The following is a 20,410-nucleotide window of genomic DNA, read 5'->3' as shown; positions in this document are numbered from 1 at the left end:
ATCATTAAATTAAAAATAATAAGATATGTATATTTTTCTTATTAATTTTTTATTAAATTAATTATTAATTATTAATTTTATTAAATTAATTATTAAATTTTTATTAAAATTTTATTATTAATAAGATGTATATTTTCTTCTACAAAATAAGTATTAATTAAGTATTATTATTATTATTTTCTACAAAAAAAGATAAGTATTAATTAAAGTATATTTATTAAAATATTAAATTAAATTAATTTATTAAAAATAATATAATAATTAATTAAAATATAATAATGAGATAAATTTTACTGCAAAATTAAACGTACAATCCTCGCCAATTATCCTTGCACCATCCTTTGCATAATAGTCGCGCAGTAAACCCAAATAATGCGCTTATCAATGAGCAACGATTTTAAGACCCACGTGTCTTTCATAAGTCATGCGTACGCGATAAGATAAGAAGATGCTGAAACGGAAGCGTCCGGGTTTATGCGTACCTACGTCTTCCGTTACGATCATGCGTAATCGCATTCTAGTCACTCGGTCAAGAGAGAGAGGGGGAGGAAGGGGGGAGAGCGCGTGCGATAGCACAACACATCCTCCCCTTCCCCTGGACAAAGTCCACATAAACAGTTATATATAAAGCTGGGGATGCCTCTTCTAAGGACGCGAGGAGATCGGGATAACAATTATTAGACTTCGATAAGACTGGAAGATCAAAGCTTGTCGGCCATTGAAGACTCTCGACTCAAAGGAAACGTCTCATCTGACAAGATAACGATCCTCGGTAAGAATGGAGCTAACGAAGAAAGAAACTTCCCTCAAACGTCATCGCGTGACAATTAATTAGATGCTCGATCGCAATCTCACTAATTCTTTTTTTTTTTACAAATACATACATAAGCTAACCCAGCAAACACTAAATAACAGTTATATAACTGTTAGTTATAATTTCCCACTCAACTCAATATAACTGTTACATGTTATATAACTGTTACATAACATGTAACAGTTATATTGCTGAGTGGGAAATTACAACTAACAATTATATAACTGTTATTTGATGTTTGCTGGATCGATATCGACATTAAAAATCGGTCCACCCTCTCTCTCCCATACAGCACAGAACATTGCAGCAATATTGCGGCAATATTGCAATGTTGTTGCAACATTATAACACATTGCAACATTCCCGCAATATTGCTGCAATGTTCTGCGCTGTATGAGCCGTGTTTACTTCCGGGAAAAGGACCCAGCAAACACCAAGTAACAGTTATATAACCGTTAGTATGTTATGTAACTGTTATATAACAGTTACATAACATGTAACAGTTATATTGCTGAATGGAAAATTACAACTAACAATTATATAAATGTTCCATGGTGTTTGCTGGGGATAGATAAAGATGAAGGATCGCTCAATCACCGCGTATACATGGCACACCCGATATCCAGCGAACTATTAAATCTGCCAATCGAACGCGCGTCGTGACGATAAATCGAGGGATGAGAGGGAAAAGAGAGAGGGCTGAAGGGGGAGAGAAGAACGCGGAACATTCTTCAGGGTGAGGAGCGGGGGTGGGGGCGAGGAGGGAAGGGGTGCGCGCGATGCAGCGGCGTCGGGGCGCAGGCGCGTTCCAGGGGCGAAGGAGTGGGGAGGGGGAGAGGGCTCGCCTCGGGGAGCCGGCGCGGCTCGGTCAGTCGCGTCTCGGGGTGGCTCGGCTCCGGATCGTCGCCCCGCTTTGCGTCGCGTCGCGTTACACGTCACGCGTTACACGCTCACTCGACACCGGTCGAGAGAGAGATGCGCTCCTCGCGCGCTGACGGCGCGGACGCGTCGTCGTGACACGCACGTGGCGGTCGTGAAGGAGGTGATCCTTGGTCCGCGAGGAGGGTCCGTGAGAAAATGACGTCGAGGACGCGCGAGCTCCCTCCGGGCCGATCCCGGTAGCGGTCGTCCTGTCTCGTCTGGTCTCGTCTGGAGATAAGGAAGCCGAGGGACACGTAGACAAGGGGAGGCGCGCGTCCTTCCCCGAGAGGATAAGGATAAAGCGAGTCCCTCGTCCAGGGTAAGCGATCCTCGCGAGAGCGATTATCGTCGATCTTGGGACCTAGATTAGGAGCTTCTAAATTCTTAATTTTATTTTATAAAGAAAAAAGATAAAGGTGGTAGACTTGCTAGGTCTACCTATTAAATTTCCAATTAATATATATATTTTTATTTTTTAAAATAAATTAATTAAAAAATAAAAATAAAAATATATATATTAATTGGAAATTTAATGATTGAATATTAAGCGAGAAATTGGATGGGAATTTTAAAAATCAAAATATTAAATGAATTATTAGGAAAATAATTGAATAAATAGTAAAATATATAAATAATAAAAAGATTTTTAAATATAATTAATAGTCAAGGACGAAGGGACATTTGTACTTCTCGTGAAAAGAATAACGTAATCTATTTACTCGACTAGCGTACCTTATAAAATAAATGTCAGTTACATAAATAAATAACAATGGACGTAAAATTATGCGATAAATAGTGGGAATATTGTACGCGTTTGTAAACAACATCGTGTATCGTGATTTTACGTACATATTTTTTTCAGTGTACGTTAATTTTCTAGCCTACTTGCCAATGTCGTTTAGATCGTCGGGGTTGTATGATTCGACGGTAGCTATTTCAGATAATCAGTTATTTCAGAGATTTCATCAAGCTTTAATTTTCTCGCGGTTAAATTCGGATGATTCAACTAAAGGTGGATTTTAGAAGTCTCATTAAATTGCAATCGTCATGATTAAATTTGACATAAAATCTAGCTTTATTTCAACGGTAATAAATGCATAATTTTAATTGTAACTTATAAAGAAGTTATGAACTTGGACGAAGAGATTGATCTGATAAATGATAATCATAATAAGATCTTTCTCAATTTTATCCAAATGATGTATCGGGTTTCAATAATAATCAATAATAATCGTGCAACAGTAAAGCTTATAAAGAATTACATGCGAATTTTAGCGAGAAAATTGAAACGTTTTCGCGCTTTTTTTCCAAAATAATTGTCGATCGTGATTTCTTCAGATCGGAACTTTTGACAGATAACTTTTGACAGATAACTGTTAACGATGATCATATCTCGCGAAAATCCAAGGTATCTCAAAGTGCGAATTACATCATTGTCAAGATATAAACAGCAATAAAACAGCAATTTATACAATAAATATAAAAGAGAGAGATAGAGAGGGAGGGAGGGGAAAAGAGAGAGAGAGAATAAATTTGCCGGTCTATAATTCACGTGTGTTCGCACAAACATGATTGTTCACCGACAAATGTTAATTTGATTAGAGATATCGATTATTCACGCACAAGCTTAAAGAATTAACATCGCGCCGACCTGACGTATTTTTCCTTCTCCGCCATCGAAACGGTACGGAATTCAATTCGACTCCATTTCGGCTTCTTCGTGCCGAGTGTCCTCAGGTAGAAGAATGATTTGTGACGATGTAACCGAAGGTTTTGGGCACGAGACGCTCGTTAATCATTAGACTAAAGTAGTGTAAAGATTCCCAGCAAAATCGAACTGGCTTATCCTCCCTAGCTTTATTCCATATAAATGAAATGAAGGGAGAAAGAAAATGGAATATATCTTTAAATTATGCTCTTCGAAAGTTATTTTCAATATACATGAATTTATTATACGTTGCACAGGTATCTTTACATGATATATCCCATCCAGCAATTTTTCATTGTTGTAACATTATAGCAATATTGCAGCAACATTGTAATATTGCTACAATATTACAATGTTGCTGCAATATTACAATGTTGCTGCAATATTGCTGTAATGTTACAACAAAATTGCTGTATGAGATGATATTGCAGCAACATTGTAATATTGCAGCAATATTACAATGTTGCTGCAATATTGCTGTAATGTTACAACAATGTTCTGTGCTGTATGGAATGATATCGACGCGAAATGATGGTGTTATTTTAAATATTTATGAAAATAATTTAAATGTGTTTTAAAAACAAATAATTGAAGTATTTTTTATAATTTAAATATTTTATATATTATTTTTAAATACTTAAATATTTTATATATTATTTTAAATTATTTTAAATCTCATGAGAGATAAAAAGTCAACATTTTACACTTAAAAATTTTGCATATTACATTAGAAAAATTTTTGCACTATTGAAGATGAGTTTCTTTCGGATAACTCGTTTCGATATAGCACTTTTCCTTATTTTCATTACTCGTTTCATTATCCGTCCATTAGAAAAGCTTGGCCGTGCAAGCGGATTTCGCATAATTCTTAGCGTTGATATTTCATTTTTATCTGGGGCAGCCGTAATTATCTTCTACGTTTTTTTTTTGCGATATATACGCTGCGATTAATAAAAAATATGCTCGCGATTAAATAATCGGAATTTTTCTGTTTCTCGACGCGTTTGCTTTTATCGCTGATTTTGTTGTAACTTTTTTCGAATTTCAAATTATTTTGCAAAAATGAGGGGAAGCGAATTTTCGTCGACTTTTGACATCGTCGCGTGTAACTTTTGCGACTTTACTGTCGTCCACCAACGCAAAGAAATTGCGATTTATATTTCAACGAGAATTTATTTTGCGTTGAAAAATGTTTACATTTCGTGAAAAAAAATCTCGTATCTTTATCTGTTTGATGCGATTATTATTGAACCATAGCGATAACTTATCTTCGAATTTACTTGCAGGTTAATTATCGTAATCGTAATATTTCATCATCTCGAATTTTTTCTCGTATTTACGCCAAGATAGACTTGCAATTACATCACAATTAGATTGTTATCTTTAGAAGCGTGTTACACTTTGCAAATGTGACTCATGTAAAAAGTCGAGAATAAATTGTGCGGAAAATCTCGAGTACGCGTAATGCACTTTCGCGACACGATTTATGACATGGAGTTTCTTTCGCACAATTCACAAAAGTCGCTGCATGATTCAGAGATGCTTAACTCTTTCTAAGACCCGACTTCTTTAAGGAACGGCGAGCGAAAACTTTGTGTTTGCCCTCGGTTTTCCTTCGGCCAAAATCTCGGGCAATTTAATTCGCCGTTTCATTTTTTAAAGAATTTAAATATAGTTTTTTTTTTTTCATTTTTCGACAACAATGTAACTTTTGCAATGAATCTTTATTCCAGGGAGTGGAGGCGAAAATATTCGAATACTTGAGCCAAAAATGTTTTTTTTAATTTTTTTAAATTTTCGTTAATGGAAAGCTCGCACCCGAAAACCGATTTTATATGCGTAAAATTTTGTCTGATGTATAAAAGAATATTGCAATCAAATTTTCTGATTAATTTCAATTGCATTTATCTACTATTTTTTTATATTATTTTTATTTTATTTTATTTTTATCTATCATTTTTATTTTATTTTTATATCTGTAAAATAAAACTGAAAGATATATTTGATTCAAAAACAGTATTAAAATAATGTTTAAAGTCTATAAATTCCGCTTATATAATATAAATAATTGCACGAGTTTTCTATTTTTAATTTTATATTCTGATGTGTATATTATATATATATGTTGTACGTTATTTTTTTCAAATATTTTGTTTCCAAATTTTCTGATTAATTTCAATTGTATTTATCTATTATTTTTATTTATATTATTTTTATTTTATTTTATGTATTTTATTTTTATCTATCATTTTTATTTTATTTTTATATCTGTAAAATAAAACTGAAATATATATATTTGACTCAAAAACAGTATTAAAATAATGTTTCAAGTCTATAAATTCCGCTTTATAATATAGCTAATAATAATTTGCACGAGGTTTTATCTTCAATTTTATATCCTGATACATATACATATTTTATACGTGTTTGTTATTTTTCCAAATATATACGCGTCTTCAACAATAAATAACGACGATACTTATACGTAAAGCTATAAATAAAATTTTATCGCGAATTATATAGATCGTCGTAAAAAACGCGATTGAATTCAGCACGCAATTATAGCGGGTAATATTGATTTGAGAGAAAAAAATGCCTCAGAGGGCGACTTTTCTATTTGGGGGATAAGAATCTCCGCTCTCTCTCTCTCGCATAAAATTGCAACGAAACGATATAAGGGTGTCCCAAGATCGATTTCGCGCCATATTAGTAGACGAGACTCGACCTTCCGCAGGAGCATCCGCAGGACATCCGACTTTTCGTCGATCTCGAGTCGCGAGTGACATCGTTATCGGTATAAATAGAGAGAGCAGTGATAGCGCTCGAGGGTTATCGCGGGCGAGCGACGCGATGCGACGTCGCGTCGCTCATCGGTTCGTCGTCGGTGACAGCGGCCGAGGGGAGGAGGGTGTCGTCGTCAGCGTCGACACGACGTCGCTCGCCGGCCAAGGATGGACAAGGCGAGGCGGAGCGACAAAGCGAGCAAGGGCCACCGTCATTGTCAGTGCGTTGGTAGGCGCGCCGCGCGACGCCGACGTCGGCGTCGTCGGCTGCCGTCGTCGAGCGAGCCTTCCCACGTCGATCGGCCACGTCGGACAAACAACCGGGCGGTGATTCGCGTGTGAGGTGGACTCGCGGTGCTGTGAGGTCGCCGGCTTGTTGGATGGAAGACGACGACGACGAAGGCGGCGACGACGACGCGACGAGAGATGCCTGGTATCGTGGTGTTCCGACGACGCTGGAGCGTCGGCAGCGACGACCTCGTCGTCCCCGGCGCTTTCCTGTTCATCCTGCATATTATATGGTGAGTAAACCCCGATGAGAGAGATAGAAATCCCAGATGCTGCGCTGACAAAAATTATTGTAAACTTGACTTTATTTTCAACTAATTTCTTTTTTATTATATGTAATTATTTTATAATTATTATATAATTATTATGTAATTAATATATAATTATTATATAATTATATATATAATTGTTATATAATTGTTATATAATAATAATTATTATTATTATTATTTTTATTTATAGGAATAATTAATTATTTAATTATGATATTTAAGTATTTAAGAGTTAAATAGATGTCATGTTAGATTTACTGTGTCGTATTTAATTTAAGTATTTTAATATTTTAATTTAGAAGAAATAATAATTAATTGAAAATATTTAGTCGTTTACAATTTTTTTTCTCAGTGGGACACCAAGAGTTGTAAGGAGTCTGACAAGCCATTTTTTTTTACTCTGAAATATTTTTATCATATTTCTTGTTGCACTAATTACAATTAAATGCCCAAAGATTGCTTGATGAAGACTGACTTACTTCGCTTCGTCGTCCAATTTTTAATATCGAAATTAAAAAAAAGGTGAAATATTTTTCAACACTTGATTCTATTACCTTCACACATGCAGATACATAAAGACAAAATTATTAAGATTGCTGACCTTCACATAATAGAGTAATTAAAATTGCATTGAATTTTTTGAATCGAAACATGATTGTTGAAAGCAGCAAAAAATCTTTATTGCTTTCTTGAAAAAATTAAAAGAATATTTTAGCTAAAAATTGATAAATATAAGATTATTAAGACTACTGATCGACTTTCATATAATAAAATAATTAACATTATATTGAATTTTTAAGTAGAAACATAATTATTGAAAAGCTGCAGTAAATAAAAAAATGTTTATTGCTTTCTTGAAAGAATTAAAAGAACACTTTAGCTAAAAATTGATAAATACAAGATTATTAAGACTACTGATCGACTTTCATATGATAAAATAATTAAAATTATATTGAATTTTTGAGTGGAAACATAATTATTGAAAAGCTGCAGTAAATAAAAAAAGTGTTTCTTTCTTTCTTGAAAGAATTAAAAGAACATTCAAGCTAAAAAGTATAAATATTCACAACATAATTACCAGTTTCCAACTGTGATAATATCTACATAATTCAAAGGTCGTGCGACTTTGTATCTATTGTTATAAATTCAAATCTATTCGATAAATCAGTTACCTGCATTCGTGGGTGTATTAAATCGCGTATTTTGAAGTAAATTTACTCGAAATAACTAAATTTTCATGAATATCATATTCAATCATTAACGCATGTGCAACTTGATGCGAAACTTATAATCACAAAATTATTATTCTCATAATTATTACGTTTGAATATATCGCTCCGAAACGTTATTAGATACATCAAATTCTAAACTTTTTAACGATAAACAATGTTAAATACAAATAAATTAAATAATAATAAATTTAATAATAATTCACATAAATTAAATAAAAATAAATTATATAATAATAAATTTAATAATAATTCACATAAATTAAATAAAAATAAATTATATAATAATATTAAATCATAATAATAATAAATTTAAAAACAATTCACATAAATTAAATAAAAATAAATTATAAATTTGGAATTGAAGAGATCTCTTCGAGAAAAGCTATCCCTTTATGACACTATTTTAACGCTAAATATCTTTTCCCTTTAAATTAAAATTTAGTAAATGAAAGTGATTTGCATTTAGGCGAGGAAACTTTTTAATTATTCCCTGTTTAAAAGTTGGGAGAAGGAATTTTTTATATCACTAACTATTTAGCTAATTAAAATCGCTCTGATAGACTCCTGGAGTACTGGATTTTCATTCGTTAAATTTATCGGGAGTTTCACAAGCGTAATTATTCGTCTTACCACTCCCCACGTTAACGAGTGCTATTATTAGGGTAACATGTACTCCGTCTTCGATGATTTCTCGAACTCGACCCGTATATTTGATTCTACGTGCGCCAATTGGGGAAACTCCGTCATGAATTCCGTTCGATTCATTTCCGCTATAACTGTTAATTGATTGCGCGAATATCGATATCGTATCGCAAACTTGCATCCCTCTAACAATCTGCAACATCATCATTCAGCGATCGATAGCTGAAGCTGATCTCTTTTTCAAATATGTATTCAAGGAGATTCTAAAGTTGGAGATCCCAGAGAGAGAGAGAAAAGAAAGGAGAGAAAGATACACGCATATCTTCCACGCGATATGTTTCCAACGGTCTTCATATATTCTTTAGCTAGAGCTCTTTGAAATTTAAAGTCGAGGAAAAATTGAATAAGGGAGGAAGGAATAAAGCTGTATTTTACTCGCGATTCTTTCTCGAAGCTTAATTGATAGCGAGATAAGCGTGTCGTTGGTTCTTAAGAAATGTCAAAAATGTCTCGGTATTTTTGCCGCAAAGAAATCAATTCGGGGTTGAAACAGAGAGGAAATCTTAATCTCCCTCTCTTGTCAGATATATTCCCGAGTACATGGAAAGCATCCTAAATTCGAGAGCTTATCGGCGATGCTCGCTGTTGATTCCTTCAAAACAATTGGCGAATTCGCGTTGATCGATGTGAAAGTTTGAGAGCCTGAGTATATATAGGGTGTTTCTTAGTAAGTGCGAAAAATTTTAGGAGATGATTCTTTGTCGAAAATTAAGGGGGGTTTTTCATATAACTTTAACATATACTCCTACATCCCTCCTTGTGAAGTTACACTCCTCCAAAAATGGAGGTAAAAATTAGGTTTTTATTTTTTAGATTTTTAGGTTTTTATTATAATTTTGTTTTTGTTCCAATTTTCCCGACATTTACTCTAATTTTATTTTTATTTTAAAATTTAACTTCTCGTAATTCGAAATCTATGCTATTTAGCATCGTGCTGTGCACAATAACGTATTTTATTTTTTTCTTGAAAACTACTGATTTTATGAAAAAAATAAAAGAAATAAAAAAGTTTCTAAATAAATTAAACTTTTTAATGCATATTTTTAGATGATCATATTCCGGCCCATTAAAAAATTGTAATAAAAAATTGAACAGGGGTTGCTAGTTTCATCCCCTTATAACAATATGAAAGGCTGAGAAAAATATTAATAAATAACCTTTTTACTAGTAGAAAATATCCACCTAATTTCATTTCTTTAACTTGTTCCAAATTTGAGAAAAAAATAAAAACCGAATTTTTACCCCCATTTTTGGAGGAGTGTAACTTCGCAGGGAGGGATGTAGGAGTATATGTTTATATGAAAAACCCCCCTTAATTTTCGACAAAGAATCACCTCTTAAAATTTGTCGCACTTATTAAGAAACATACTGTATATATTTGGCATCCTCCCGATTAGCACGCTTCCGAGGTTGCTTGATGAGATGACTTGAGCGAAAATAGTGATATGTCGCACAAACGGGGGATCATTTTCAAGAGTTGTGTGAGCGCGGCCTTGATTATTCTCGGAACGCGGTATTGGTTTGTTATTTTCAGAGTTTGTTGTGTGCAAACGCCGTGTATATATGCGGATTAAAAGGATCACTCCGCGCCTCCTCGTCTCTTCTATCATTCCCAAGTCAACTCGCTATCGGAGCATCTCTTTAGCGCATTTTATTTTTCGCGATGTACGCCCCTCGATCCAACCAGGATCGAGATAGAAATCGCGACTGATTCCATTACTGTGGAATGAAAATTGCAGTCGATTGAAATTGTAGTTGATAAATAATGCAATGTTATTATCATTATGTTCTATAATATATGTATGCGGATATAAAGGCGAATAAAATATCTCTGTAAAATATCTCGATTCCTTTGTCACACATGAAATGATAAATAAATAAAATAAATAATAAAATAAATATAATATAATAAATAAAATAAATAAAATAAAATAAATATAATAAATAAAATAAATATAATATAATATAATAAATAAAATAAATAATAAAATAAATATAATAAATAAAATAAATATAATATAATAATATAAATAAAATAATAATATAATATAATATAATATTATAAATAAAATAATATAATATAATAATATAAATAATAAAATAAATAATATAAATAATATAAATAAAATAAATAAAATAAAAAAATAAATAAAATAAATAGATGTAAAAATATTAATACTAAAAATTCATGATTAATATGTAGAATATGAAAAATGAGAAAAACAGGGAAAAATTATTTGTTTACATAGATCTTGCGAGATGCGTCTGCCATCAGCTTTTATCGTCTGCATTTTCTATGCGATTGCGGGCCAGTTATTGTTTTTCAAGGAAAGTCGGTCGCGCGAAAACACTTTTCCCGTGTATTATTAGCGATGATCGAGAATTTCTCGCGTGAGGCATACGATGTCGTTGTTTAGCACATTTTGAGGTCGTTTGCAAGTCATAAGGGGCGATTTAATTTTAATTTTCTTCTTAGAATTATCGTTATAAACTTTTCAATGTTTTATTAATTTTATTAATTCTTCCACACTCTACTTGCGACGATCTTAAATAGCCTGTATACATATTTTGATAATTTTTTGAGAATTTCGCGATGAATAGCGTATCCAGCAGGGATGGAAAGAAATTTGGCGACCGTCCATTTCCTGTTTTCGTCAACCGCGTAATCGCTTTCGGCTGACAAGCTTCTCGTTAGAGGCATCAATCCTATTGAGCAACATCGCGATGCTTGATTATAATTAAGCGGTAATTTTAAGTTTGAATTCCCTGCAAATGAATATTCGCCGTTTCCTTTTCATCGACTTTCGGGTAGCGGTTTCGCGTTTCCGCGTTTCCAGGTCGATTCTAATTTGTAGGAATATTCTTACCAAACTGTTAATGTAAATAATATAATTATAAATGCGATGAATTACAAAGGTGACCTTGATTCGAAATAATGTGTATTTGTTTGGATAAAATTGTATTTTTCTTGCATTCGTAAAAAATAATTCATTTTTATTTTGTCCAAGATATACAAATATTTTTCCGTTATTTTTTAATTAATAATATTACGAAAATTTAATTTATTGTTTACTTAATTATTAATAATAAAAATGTTAACAGTAATTTAATATTTAAATTATAAATTAATATATGATTATATAAACTATCAACTAATCATTTTAGATATTTTTAAAATTAAAGAATGTAAAATAGAATTATTTAATACATTAATAGAGAATTAATAATATAAGATAAGATATGCATGACGCTTTTTTAAAATTTTAAATTTTTAAATGTTTAATAAAACGAAAATATTTTATTAGGTGAAACTGAAATGTATAGATACCTTTCAAATATATTTATCTTTTTTTTTTTTTACATGAAACTGCCAAGAGAATTTTGCTCAACAAATTGATTGTTTTAAGAAAATTGTAGATTTTTTAATACACATTTTTAATACGCATAATTGCAGTCTGCATTCAAAAATATACGATAATCATAATCACATATTTAATCAAGATTAGAGATGAAGGAGGGAAGATTAGAGAGCTATGCTGGCTATATCGATAACGTTATATTGATTTTAGAATTCTTTTGATTTACGTAAAAAAGAGTAAAATATATTCGAGAGTTCGTGTTCTAAAATTTTACTTTTTAAAGAATCTTTTATATCATCGATATCTTGTTCATATTTTACATGCTTCTTACGTTGCATGTTGTATATAATAAGGGAACTAATGTGGAGCAAGCATTAGTTTTGAGTTATTTATTATAATATACGTAATATTTTTTTTCGCTAAATAATACATATTGCACAATTCTTTCCTCTCTTTTTAGCTTTAGTAATTGCTATACTTGTTTCTTACTGGAAGTATAACGAGGTGCATTTTATCTTGGTAACAAATGTGAAATATAAATTAGAGCTATTTGAAAAATTTACTAAAAATGTACCATATAAAGCTTATATATAATTTCAAGGCTTTTTAATAATATAAAGTATGCAGTATTAAATTTAATGCAAGAAAAATAATTTTATGCTAACAAGTTGCATATATATTCGCGGTCGTGCAGTCTCTAGTTATATTACGACAACGTTTTGACCGCGAAACAAGCGCATATTGTGGCATGACACGTTATTTAAAATGTATAGAAAATTAAATTCAATTAAAATTAAATTGAATGGAATATTAAATTAAACTTCTAGCGTTATATAAAGCAAATACATAAAATCTCAGTGCCTAGAAATATTCAAGTATCATTTTTTTACAACGTTTACTTAAAATATTTTACTTGTTAAAATGTCTATTTTTATTTTATTTTTTGTTTGTTATTTTATTTTATTTTTTTGTTTGTTATTTTATTTCATTTGTTTGTTATTTTATGTTATTTGTTTGTTTGTTAATTGCATAATTATTTTACCTCATAAATAATTTTAAATACATGTGTAACTGATATTTACTTGAAATCATTATTTTACTTCAGAAAAGAATTTTTAGTGGTAATTAAATAAAATAAAAGCATCCGTAAAATATTCTTTCCGCGATTGATTATTATTATTACATACGTTTAGCATCCCTTGGGCAAAAATATTAATTTTTGTCCACACATACTCTAGTAATTCATATGTATATTATTACATATAAACCAGAATTTATAGAATTTATAGAGTATTTTAATGTTATTTTTTTAAATAATAATTAAATAATAATTAAATAATAATTAAATTTTAAAAAAATAATAATTGAATAATTTTTAAAATAATAATTAAATATACATATTATTTGATTGAAAAACGAAGGATAAAATTCGAGCTTTTTAATTTTCTTTGAATTTAATGTTTTTTTAATATATAAAGAAGAACGTTAAATTCAAGGAAAATCAAAAAGCTCGATCTTTACTCTTCCAAGTTTAACGTTTTTATTTTTTTTCTACGCTAGACGGATCTCTGACATTTGGCGGCCACGTGACTTCGTTCCGCGTTCCGCGTTTCGGCGCGTCCAGCCGGCCAGCTGACCGGTCCGGTTCGTCCGTTCGTCCGCCTTTTTCCCGTTCCCGGCACTTTGCTCAGTCGCTCGTGGCGCTCGTCTTGTCTCCGTAATGCGTATATCGCGTCGTGCGTAGGTTATGTCATCGCCGTCGTCGTCAACGGGATGCCGAGCCTGATCGCGTTCGGCAGACGATGGAGGATCGCCAGCGACGATCTCCTGTTACCCGGTGCCCTTCTGCTCTGCGTCCATCTGCTCCAGTGAGTGGTGTCTTTTTCTCTCCCTTATAAATATACCTTGCTTAGGCAACGCTTCGTTCGAATCGGCTGTTGAAGGAGGGGTGTTAGAGAGGCTCGTTCGAAAATTTCACGCGCGAAATGACAAGTTAGGATAAGGGATGCGAAAAATGCGGAGGATAACGATAGAAATATAAGAATAAATTCAAAATTTATTGACTTTTTTTTTTTAATTATTTAAGAATTATTTAAAATTATTTAAGAATTATTTAAAATTTATTGCTAATGATTTATTTAAGTTTGGAGGAGAGGAGAATTTCGGAAAAGTATATAGAAAATTTTTCGCGCAAAAGATATAGAGATATGAATTACTTTTTAATTATATTTAATTATATTTTTAATTATATTTATTTTTTAAATATATTTATCTTTTATGTAATTGTTTAATGATATTTTATGATAAACGATACAAAGCTTGTGTATGCTAATTTCGAGGATGCATTTAATAGCGTGTAGCGTGAAAAACATGTTGAATTATGGATACGAATTTAATGGATTTAATAATTAATTTCAAATTGCATCGGGTATTAAAGAAGATATATTATACTTGCACAATATTAATCGCAAAGTTTTACGAATTTTACTTTTATAATTTCAAGAATTCTCATGAAAATCGATTTATACATAAAATTATGTAAATAATAATCGAGGGAACGAATCAAGAAAGAGAGAGAGGAAGAAACTTTTTCGAAAGAAACTTCGAAGATTACAGTTTTCCATCCGAGGAGAGTAATCGATTTTAAAACGCGTGTTTTGACAATTATTGATACGAGTTTAATGGATCTAATAATTAATTTCAAATTCCAGATATTAGAAAAATATATCATACTTGCAATATTAATCGCAAAATTCTGCAATCTGTTGTAATTTTAAAAATTCTTATGAAAATCGATTTATACGAGGTGATGAAATTATGCAAATAATAATCGAGGAGGAGGCGAATCAAGAGAGAGAAAAGAAAGAACTTTTTCGAAAAAAACTTTGAGAGAAAAATTAGTTTTTCATCCGAGGAGAGTAATCGGTTTTAAAATGCATGTTTTTACAATTATTAACACGAATTTAATGGGTCTAATAATTAATTCCAAATTGCAGATATTAGAAAGATATATCATACTTGCAATATTAATCGCACAATTCTATAACCCGTTATAAATTTAAGAATTCTCATTAAAATCGATTTATATGAAATGATGAAATTATGTAAATAATAATTGGGGAGGGGGAAAATCAAGAGAGAGAGAGAAGAAAAAACTTTTTCGAAAAAAACTTGGAGAAAAAAATTACAGTTTTCTATCCAAGGAGAGTAATTGGTTTTAAAATGCATGTTTTTACAATTGATACAAATTTAATGGATCTAACAATTAATTTCAAATTCCAGATATTAGAAAAATATATCATACTTGCAATATTAATCGCAAAATTCTATAACCCGTTATAAATTTAAGAATTCTCATTAAAATCGATTTATATAAAATGATGAAATTATGTAATAATTAAATTATAATTAAATAATAATTGCGGAGGGGACGAATCAAGAAAAAAAAAGAAAGAATTTTTTCGAAAGACCCTTCGGAAGGAAGATTACATCTTTCCATCCGAGGAGAACAATCGGTTTTAAAGCGCGTGTTTACAATGTTGTCTCGAAATTACGCAACTGCAAGGAACAAGAAACTATTGTACGAGATATACTGGACGAGATCGTCCCGCGATTTTTCTACTCTCGCTCTCTCGCGAAGGCCCTTTATTTACAGACACAATAAGCAACGTGTCTCCTGCGCTTAAATCGTGCAACAAGAGCTTTGAATTTATGTTTTTGTATCTTTCATGAATAGCGTGTTCGAGGCTTGATTTTATTGCTGTTACGATAATACGTACAGCGAGATTAAAATGTAAATCTATCCATCTCTATATTGGACATACTCGTGTATTCTGTATGCATATCGAGCTAAAAATATGTACAACTTTTTTGTACACCTCGTGTAGTTAGACATTGAAGTGAATGTTGAAGAAAAAAAAGAGTAAAGGATTCGAGAGCAAAAAATTCCGTCATATCTTCTAATTTCGAGATATCGTAATAAATTTTAAAATTTTGCGCGTATATATTATATATGCGCATAATATAATTATTTAAAAATATCATGAAATATTACATAATTATTTAAAAATATAATAATTATTATATATATATGCATAATAATAATAATTATTTAAAAATATCATGAAATATTACATTATAAAAAATATCATGAAATACTACAGTTATGAAATATTATTATTGTAAATGTGAAATGGAGTGACGAAGAATTTTCAATCATTATCTGTTAGAAAAAATAGTCTTGATGTTATAAATTATGAAATATCCCCTACGGAATTTTATACAGGCTGTTTCTTATTAAATGCGACAAATTTTAGAAGATGATTCTTTGTCGAAAATTAAGGAGGGTTTTTCATATAAACATTATACTCCTACATCCCTCCCTGTGGAATTACACTCCTCCAAAAATGGAGGTAAAAATTAGGTGGATATTTCCTATTAGTAAAAAGGATATTTATTAATATTTTTTTCAGTCTTCCGTATTGTTATAAGAGGATGAAACTAGCAATCCCTATTCAATTTTTTATTAGAACTTTTGAATGGACCGGAATATGATCATCTAAAAATATGCATTAAAAAGTTTGATTTATTTAGAAACTTTTTTATTTCTTTTATTGTTTTCATAAAATCAGTAGTTTTCAAGAAAAAAAATAAAATACATTATTGTACACAGCACACGATGCTAAATAGCATAGGTTTCGAATTACGAGAAGTTAAATTTTAAAATAAAAATAAAATTAGAGTAAATGTTGGAAAAATTGGAACAAAAGCAAAATTATAATAAAAACCTAAAAATCTAAAAAAATAATAACCTAATTTTTACCCCCATTTTTGGAGGAGTGTAACTCCACAGGAAGGGATGTAGGAGTATATGTTTATATGAGAAATCCTCCTTAATTTTCGACAAAGAATCATCTCCTAAAATTTGTCGCACTTATTAAGAAACACCCTATATACAAGAAATATCGCTTAAAAGATAAATATATATGCTTACGATTTATTTTCCTTATATAACGTCACTTTTTTCTGTTTAAATATCTCTGCAAGAAAAATCGGAACAAAAGTTGCTGACAACTGTATTCCTTCTATCTCGTTTAAATACGATATTATTATCATTTCTCATTGTGAAATTTCACAGCGCGCTGGCAAACAGTAATGTCGCCATATATTGTCATATCGATTTCGAATATATATGTGTAATAGTCTCTCGTGAGATTTTTATGGTCGTGTTTTCCATCCAAATATGCGGAGAGACTCTTGCGATCGCGAAAACTGTGCATGTCATCGAAACTTTATAATCGCGAATTCTAACGTTCGCCATTAAAACTCGCGGGACGTTTCGCGAAATTCGCGTCATCCGTTATTCCCCGGTGAACAATTTCGTCGGGCTCGTAAAATTCGAAGGATAATCTGATCTGAAAGACAGACAGAAAGAGAGAGAGAGAGAGAGAGAGAGAGAGAGAGAGAGAGAGAGCTTATATTCGAGAGATATTAAAATATCTCTCTCTCTCTCTCTCTTTTTCGTTTATATCCTGAAGTTTAAGTAGCACTCTAGCATAACTTTATACATATATACAGTTATAAACTGTATTCGCGAGCAGAAAGTATAATCGGCACGTGTATAACGTTTGCACGCTATACCGCCATAAATAATGCGGTTAATTAAAATTTCAGGAAAACGGAGGAATGAAAGTTCCGGAAGTGCAGCGTTCTGCTATTGCTACCTTTTTCTCTTATGCAAATTCAATACGTTGTCACGCGAGAAAAGAAAGAACTCCACGAGAGAATAGCGTCATCTATTTTCGTCAACAATACGCACGATGATGAATTACGTAACAGGAAATTGTGTGTATTCCATCCGAAAGAGATTGAAGAGCAATTATCGACAATCGCGAACATCGATAAAATTTCTACGTTAATTATATTTACGATTTATATCCGAGTTACGTAAAGATTGAAATTTATGCGAATTCCGGGCGCAATTGGCAATCGACATATTTTTTCTATTTCTTCTTTTTTGTTTTCTATCAAATGGTAGGTTCTAAATATTTTTAACTAATTATTATTTTTTAATTATTATTTAATTATTATTTTTTTTTAATTATTTAATTTATTATTTAATTATTTAATTTTTTTATTATTATTTAATTTTTTTATTATTTTTTTAATTGAAATATTTAAGTATTTGAGTCAAATAGATGTCATGTTAGATTTAATATGTCGTGTTTAATTTGAATACTTAAATATTTCAATTAAAAAAATAATAGATAATTAGGTGAAAATATTTAGACGTTTACAATTTTTTTCTCTGTCTGCAAAATTATCGCAATGCGACCAATATATTTTTTACTCCGAGAATATATCTTTTTTACTTTCGCACCGCGTCTCTTTCCTCGACCAACTTTTCTTTTCCCCCCGGGGTGGCCTGTTTTAAAGTTCGGATTTTTCGAATGGAAAAATCACTGCGTCGCTTTCCGCAGAACGCAAATGTCACCAGTCGCAAAACTGATTTTATGACGGCTCTTCGCTCAAACTCTCTCTCTCTGTCTCTCTCTGCTCGTGTATCTTGACATGCACTCAACACATTTCGATAAACGAGGGCGGAAGATCTGTGTCATATTTTTCTAGATCGTGTATTTCTCCCATTACGCGAATTGCAAATCGATTTAATTGTTCACGATCACGATTATTTAATCACTAACTCGCGTTTTTCAAAATTATTTATTCTTTTCAATTTATATTATAAAAAAAGGAGGCAGAATTTTATACGAACAATAAGTGGAAAATTAAATCGTAAATAATAGAAATGCACTTCTATTATTTATTATGTAATTTTGCACTTATTACTCTTGTTTTTAAAATTTTTAATTAACAAAATAATATTTACTCAACCATATCATTGAATTATATTGCGAAATTTTCATATATATAATTTCCTATATAAATAGTAGAAAAATATTACAGAATTATTATGTAATAATTATATATTAATTATTACATAGAAAAATAATTTTATGTATAATTTTGTGTGTAATTTGTGCATAATTTCGTGTGTAATTTGTGCATAATTTTGTGCGTATATATTTATTTATATATTATTTATAACATTATTTATATTATTATTATTTATATTATTTTATATTTATATATTATTATTTATATAATTTTATATTTTTATACAATTCTGTAATATGTTCTTACATTTCAAAGAATTATATATATGATGTAACTCTCTTGCTAAGTGTATTGCCAAGTATTTTAAAAATACGAGTTTAAAAACACTCTACTCTTTTCATGTGAAATATATTATCGATCTCTCTCTTTCTCTGTCGCGCAAAAAAGTTTGAAAAACACTGAAATAAAGACGGCGAGTCGCGAAAAAAGGTGGCATGCGTTCATGCTCGGGTTTACAAATGCGCGAAACGGACCGTCAAATGGCAACCGCGTGACATTTCACATTTCGAAAATATTAACCCTCGAGTGTGTGCCGCACACGCTATAAACGACGTAACCGACGTGACGAGGTCGATACTCAGGCGCGACCTCAATAAACATGTGTATTTGTACATTTTATTCTAATTTCATTTCCCGCCGCACTTTTTTTGCCTCGTACTGGACAGGAAAGAGATTTGATTTTTTTTCCACCATAAACTGTAAATCAAATTTTTTTCACGTGTTCTCGAGAAATTTTCATCGCTTTAACTTTGATTTTTATTTATCGCGCGAATTTTATTAAATATATTATAACATTAATAATTTTTATTTTTTATAATATTAATAATTTGGATTGTATACGTCTGTGACACGCACGATTTAACCTGATAAGGTAATTCTAACGAGGTAAAGGGGCACTATTGATCCATGGTGTCCATGTCACGCGAAATCTGATATAGGTACAAAAATAGGGGTCGTTCGCAATCTTTCTGTCGCCACCAACAGGGAACCAACGATCAAACGAATAGGAAATCAACCATGAATATTATTTTGAATTCAATTTGCCAGAAAAAAATATATAATTTTCATTGTGATAATTATATATCATAAATAATAACAAGATGTAAATCATTCTTGATATTAAAAATTAAATAAAAATTGGCTCGAATAATTTTTGATATTAAAAATTAAATAAAAATTGGCTCGAATAATTTTTGATATTAAAAATTAAATAAAAATTGGCTCGAATAGTTTTTGATATTAAAAATTAAATAGAAATTGGCGCGAATAATTTTTGATATTAAAAATTAAATAAAAATTGGCTCGAATAATTTTTGATATTAAAAATTAAATAAAAATTGGCTCGAAAAATTTTTGATATTAAAAATTAAATAAAAA

At 30.9% G+C, this 20,410-nt stretch overlaps 1 protein-coding gene across 10 annotated transcripts in view; it reads left to right on the top strand.

The window, feature by feature from the left end:
- The first annotated feature begins 1,678 nt into the window (after positions 1 to 1,678).
- Inae (inactivation no afterpotential E) overlaps positions 1,679 to 20,410 on the top strand; it is a 60,004-nt gene continuing 41,272 nt past the window's right edge. Inside the window, exons 1-2 of one of the 10 annotated variants that reach the window (XM_083089208.1) lie at positions 1,679 to 2,054; positions 6,248 to 6,747. In XM_083089208.1, coding sequence (XP_082945334.1) covers positions 6,653 to 6,747 — 95 coding nt within the window. In that variant the 5' untranslated portion in view covers positions 1,679 to 2,054; positions 6,248 to 6,652. Of the gene's footprint in view, positions 2,055 to 5,659; positions 6,748 to 13,740; positions 13,948 to 20,410 lie in introns of those variants that run through there. The other 9 variants (XM_083089205.1, XM_083089207.1, XM_083089206.1 and 6 more) reach the window with 9 other exon arrangements.

Source organism: Camponotus vicinus, unplaced genomic scaffold (assembly GCF_025532165.1).
Source record: "Camponotus vicinus isolate PSW18456_S1 unplaced genomic scaffold, iyCamVici1.0 SCAF_14, whole genome shotgun sequence".
Taxonomy (NCBI): Eukaryota; Metazoa; Arthropoda; class Insecta; order Hymenoptera; family Formicidae; genus Camponotus; species Camponotus vicinus.
Note: the sequence above shows the minus strand (reverse complement) of the source record. Positions and strands in the feature narration are given on the sequence as shown.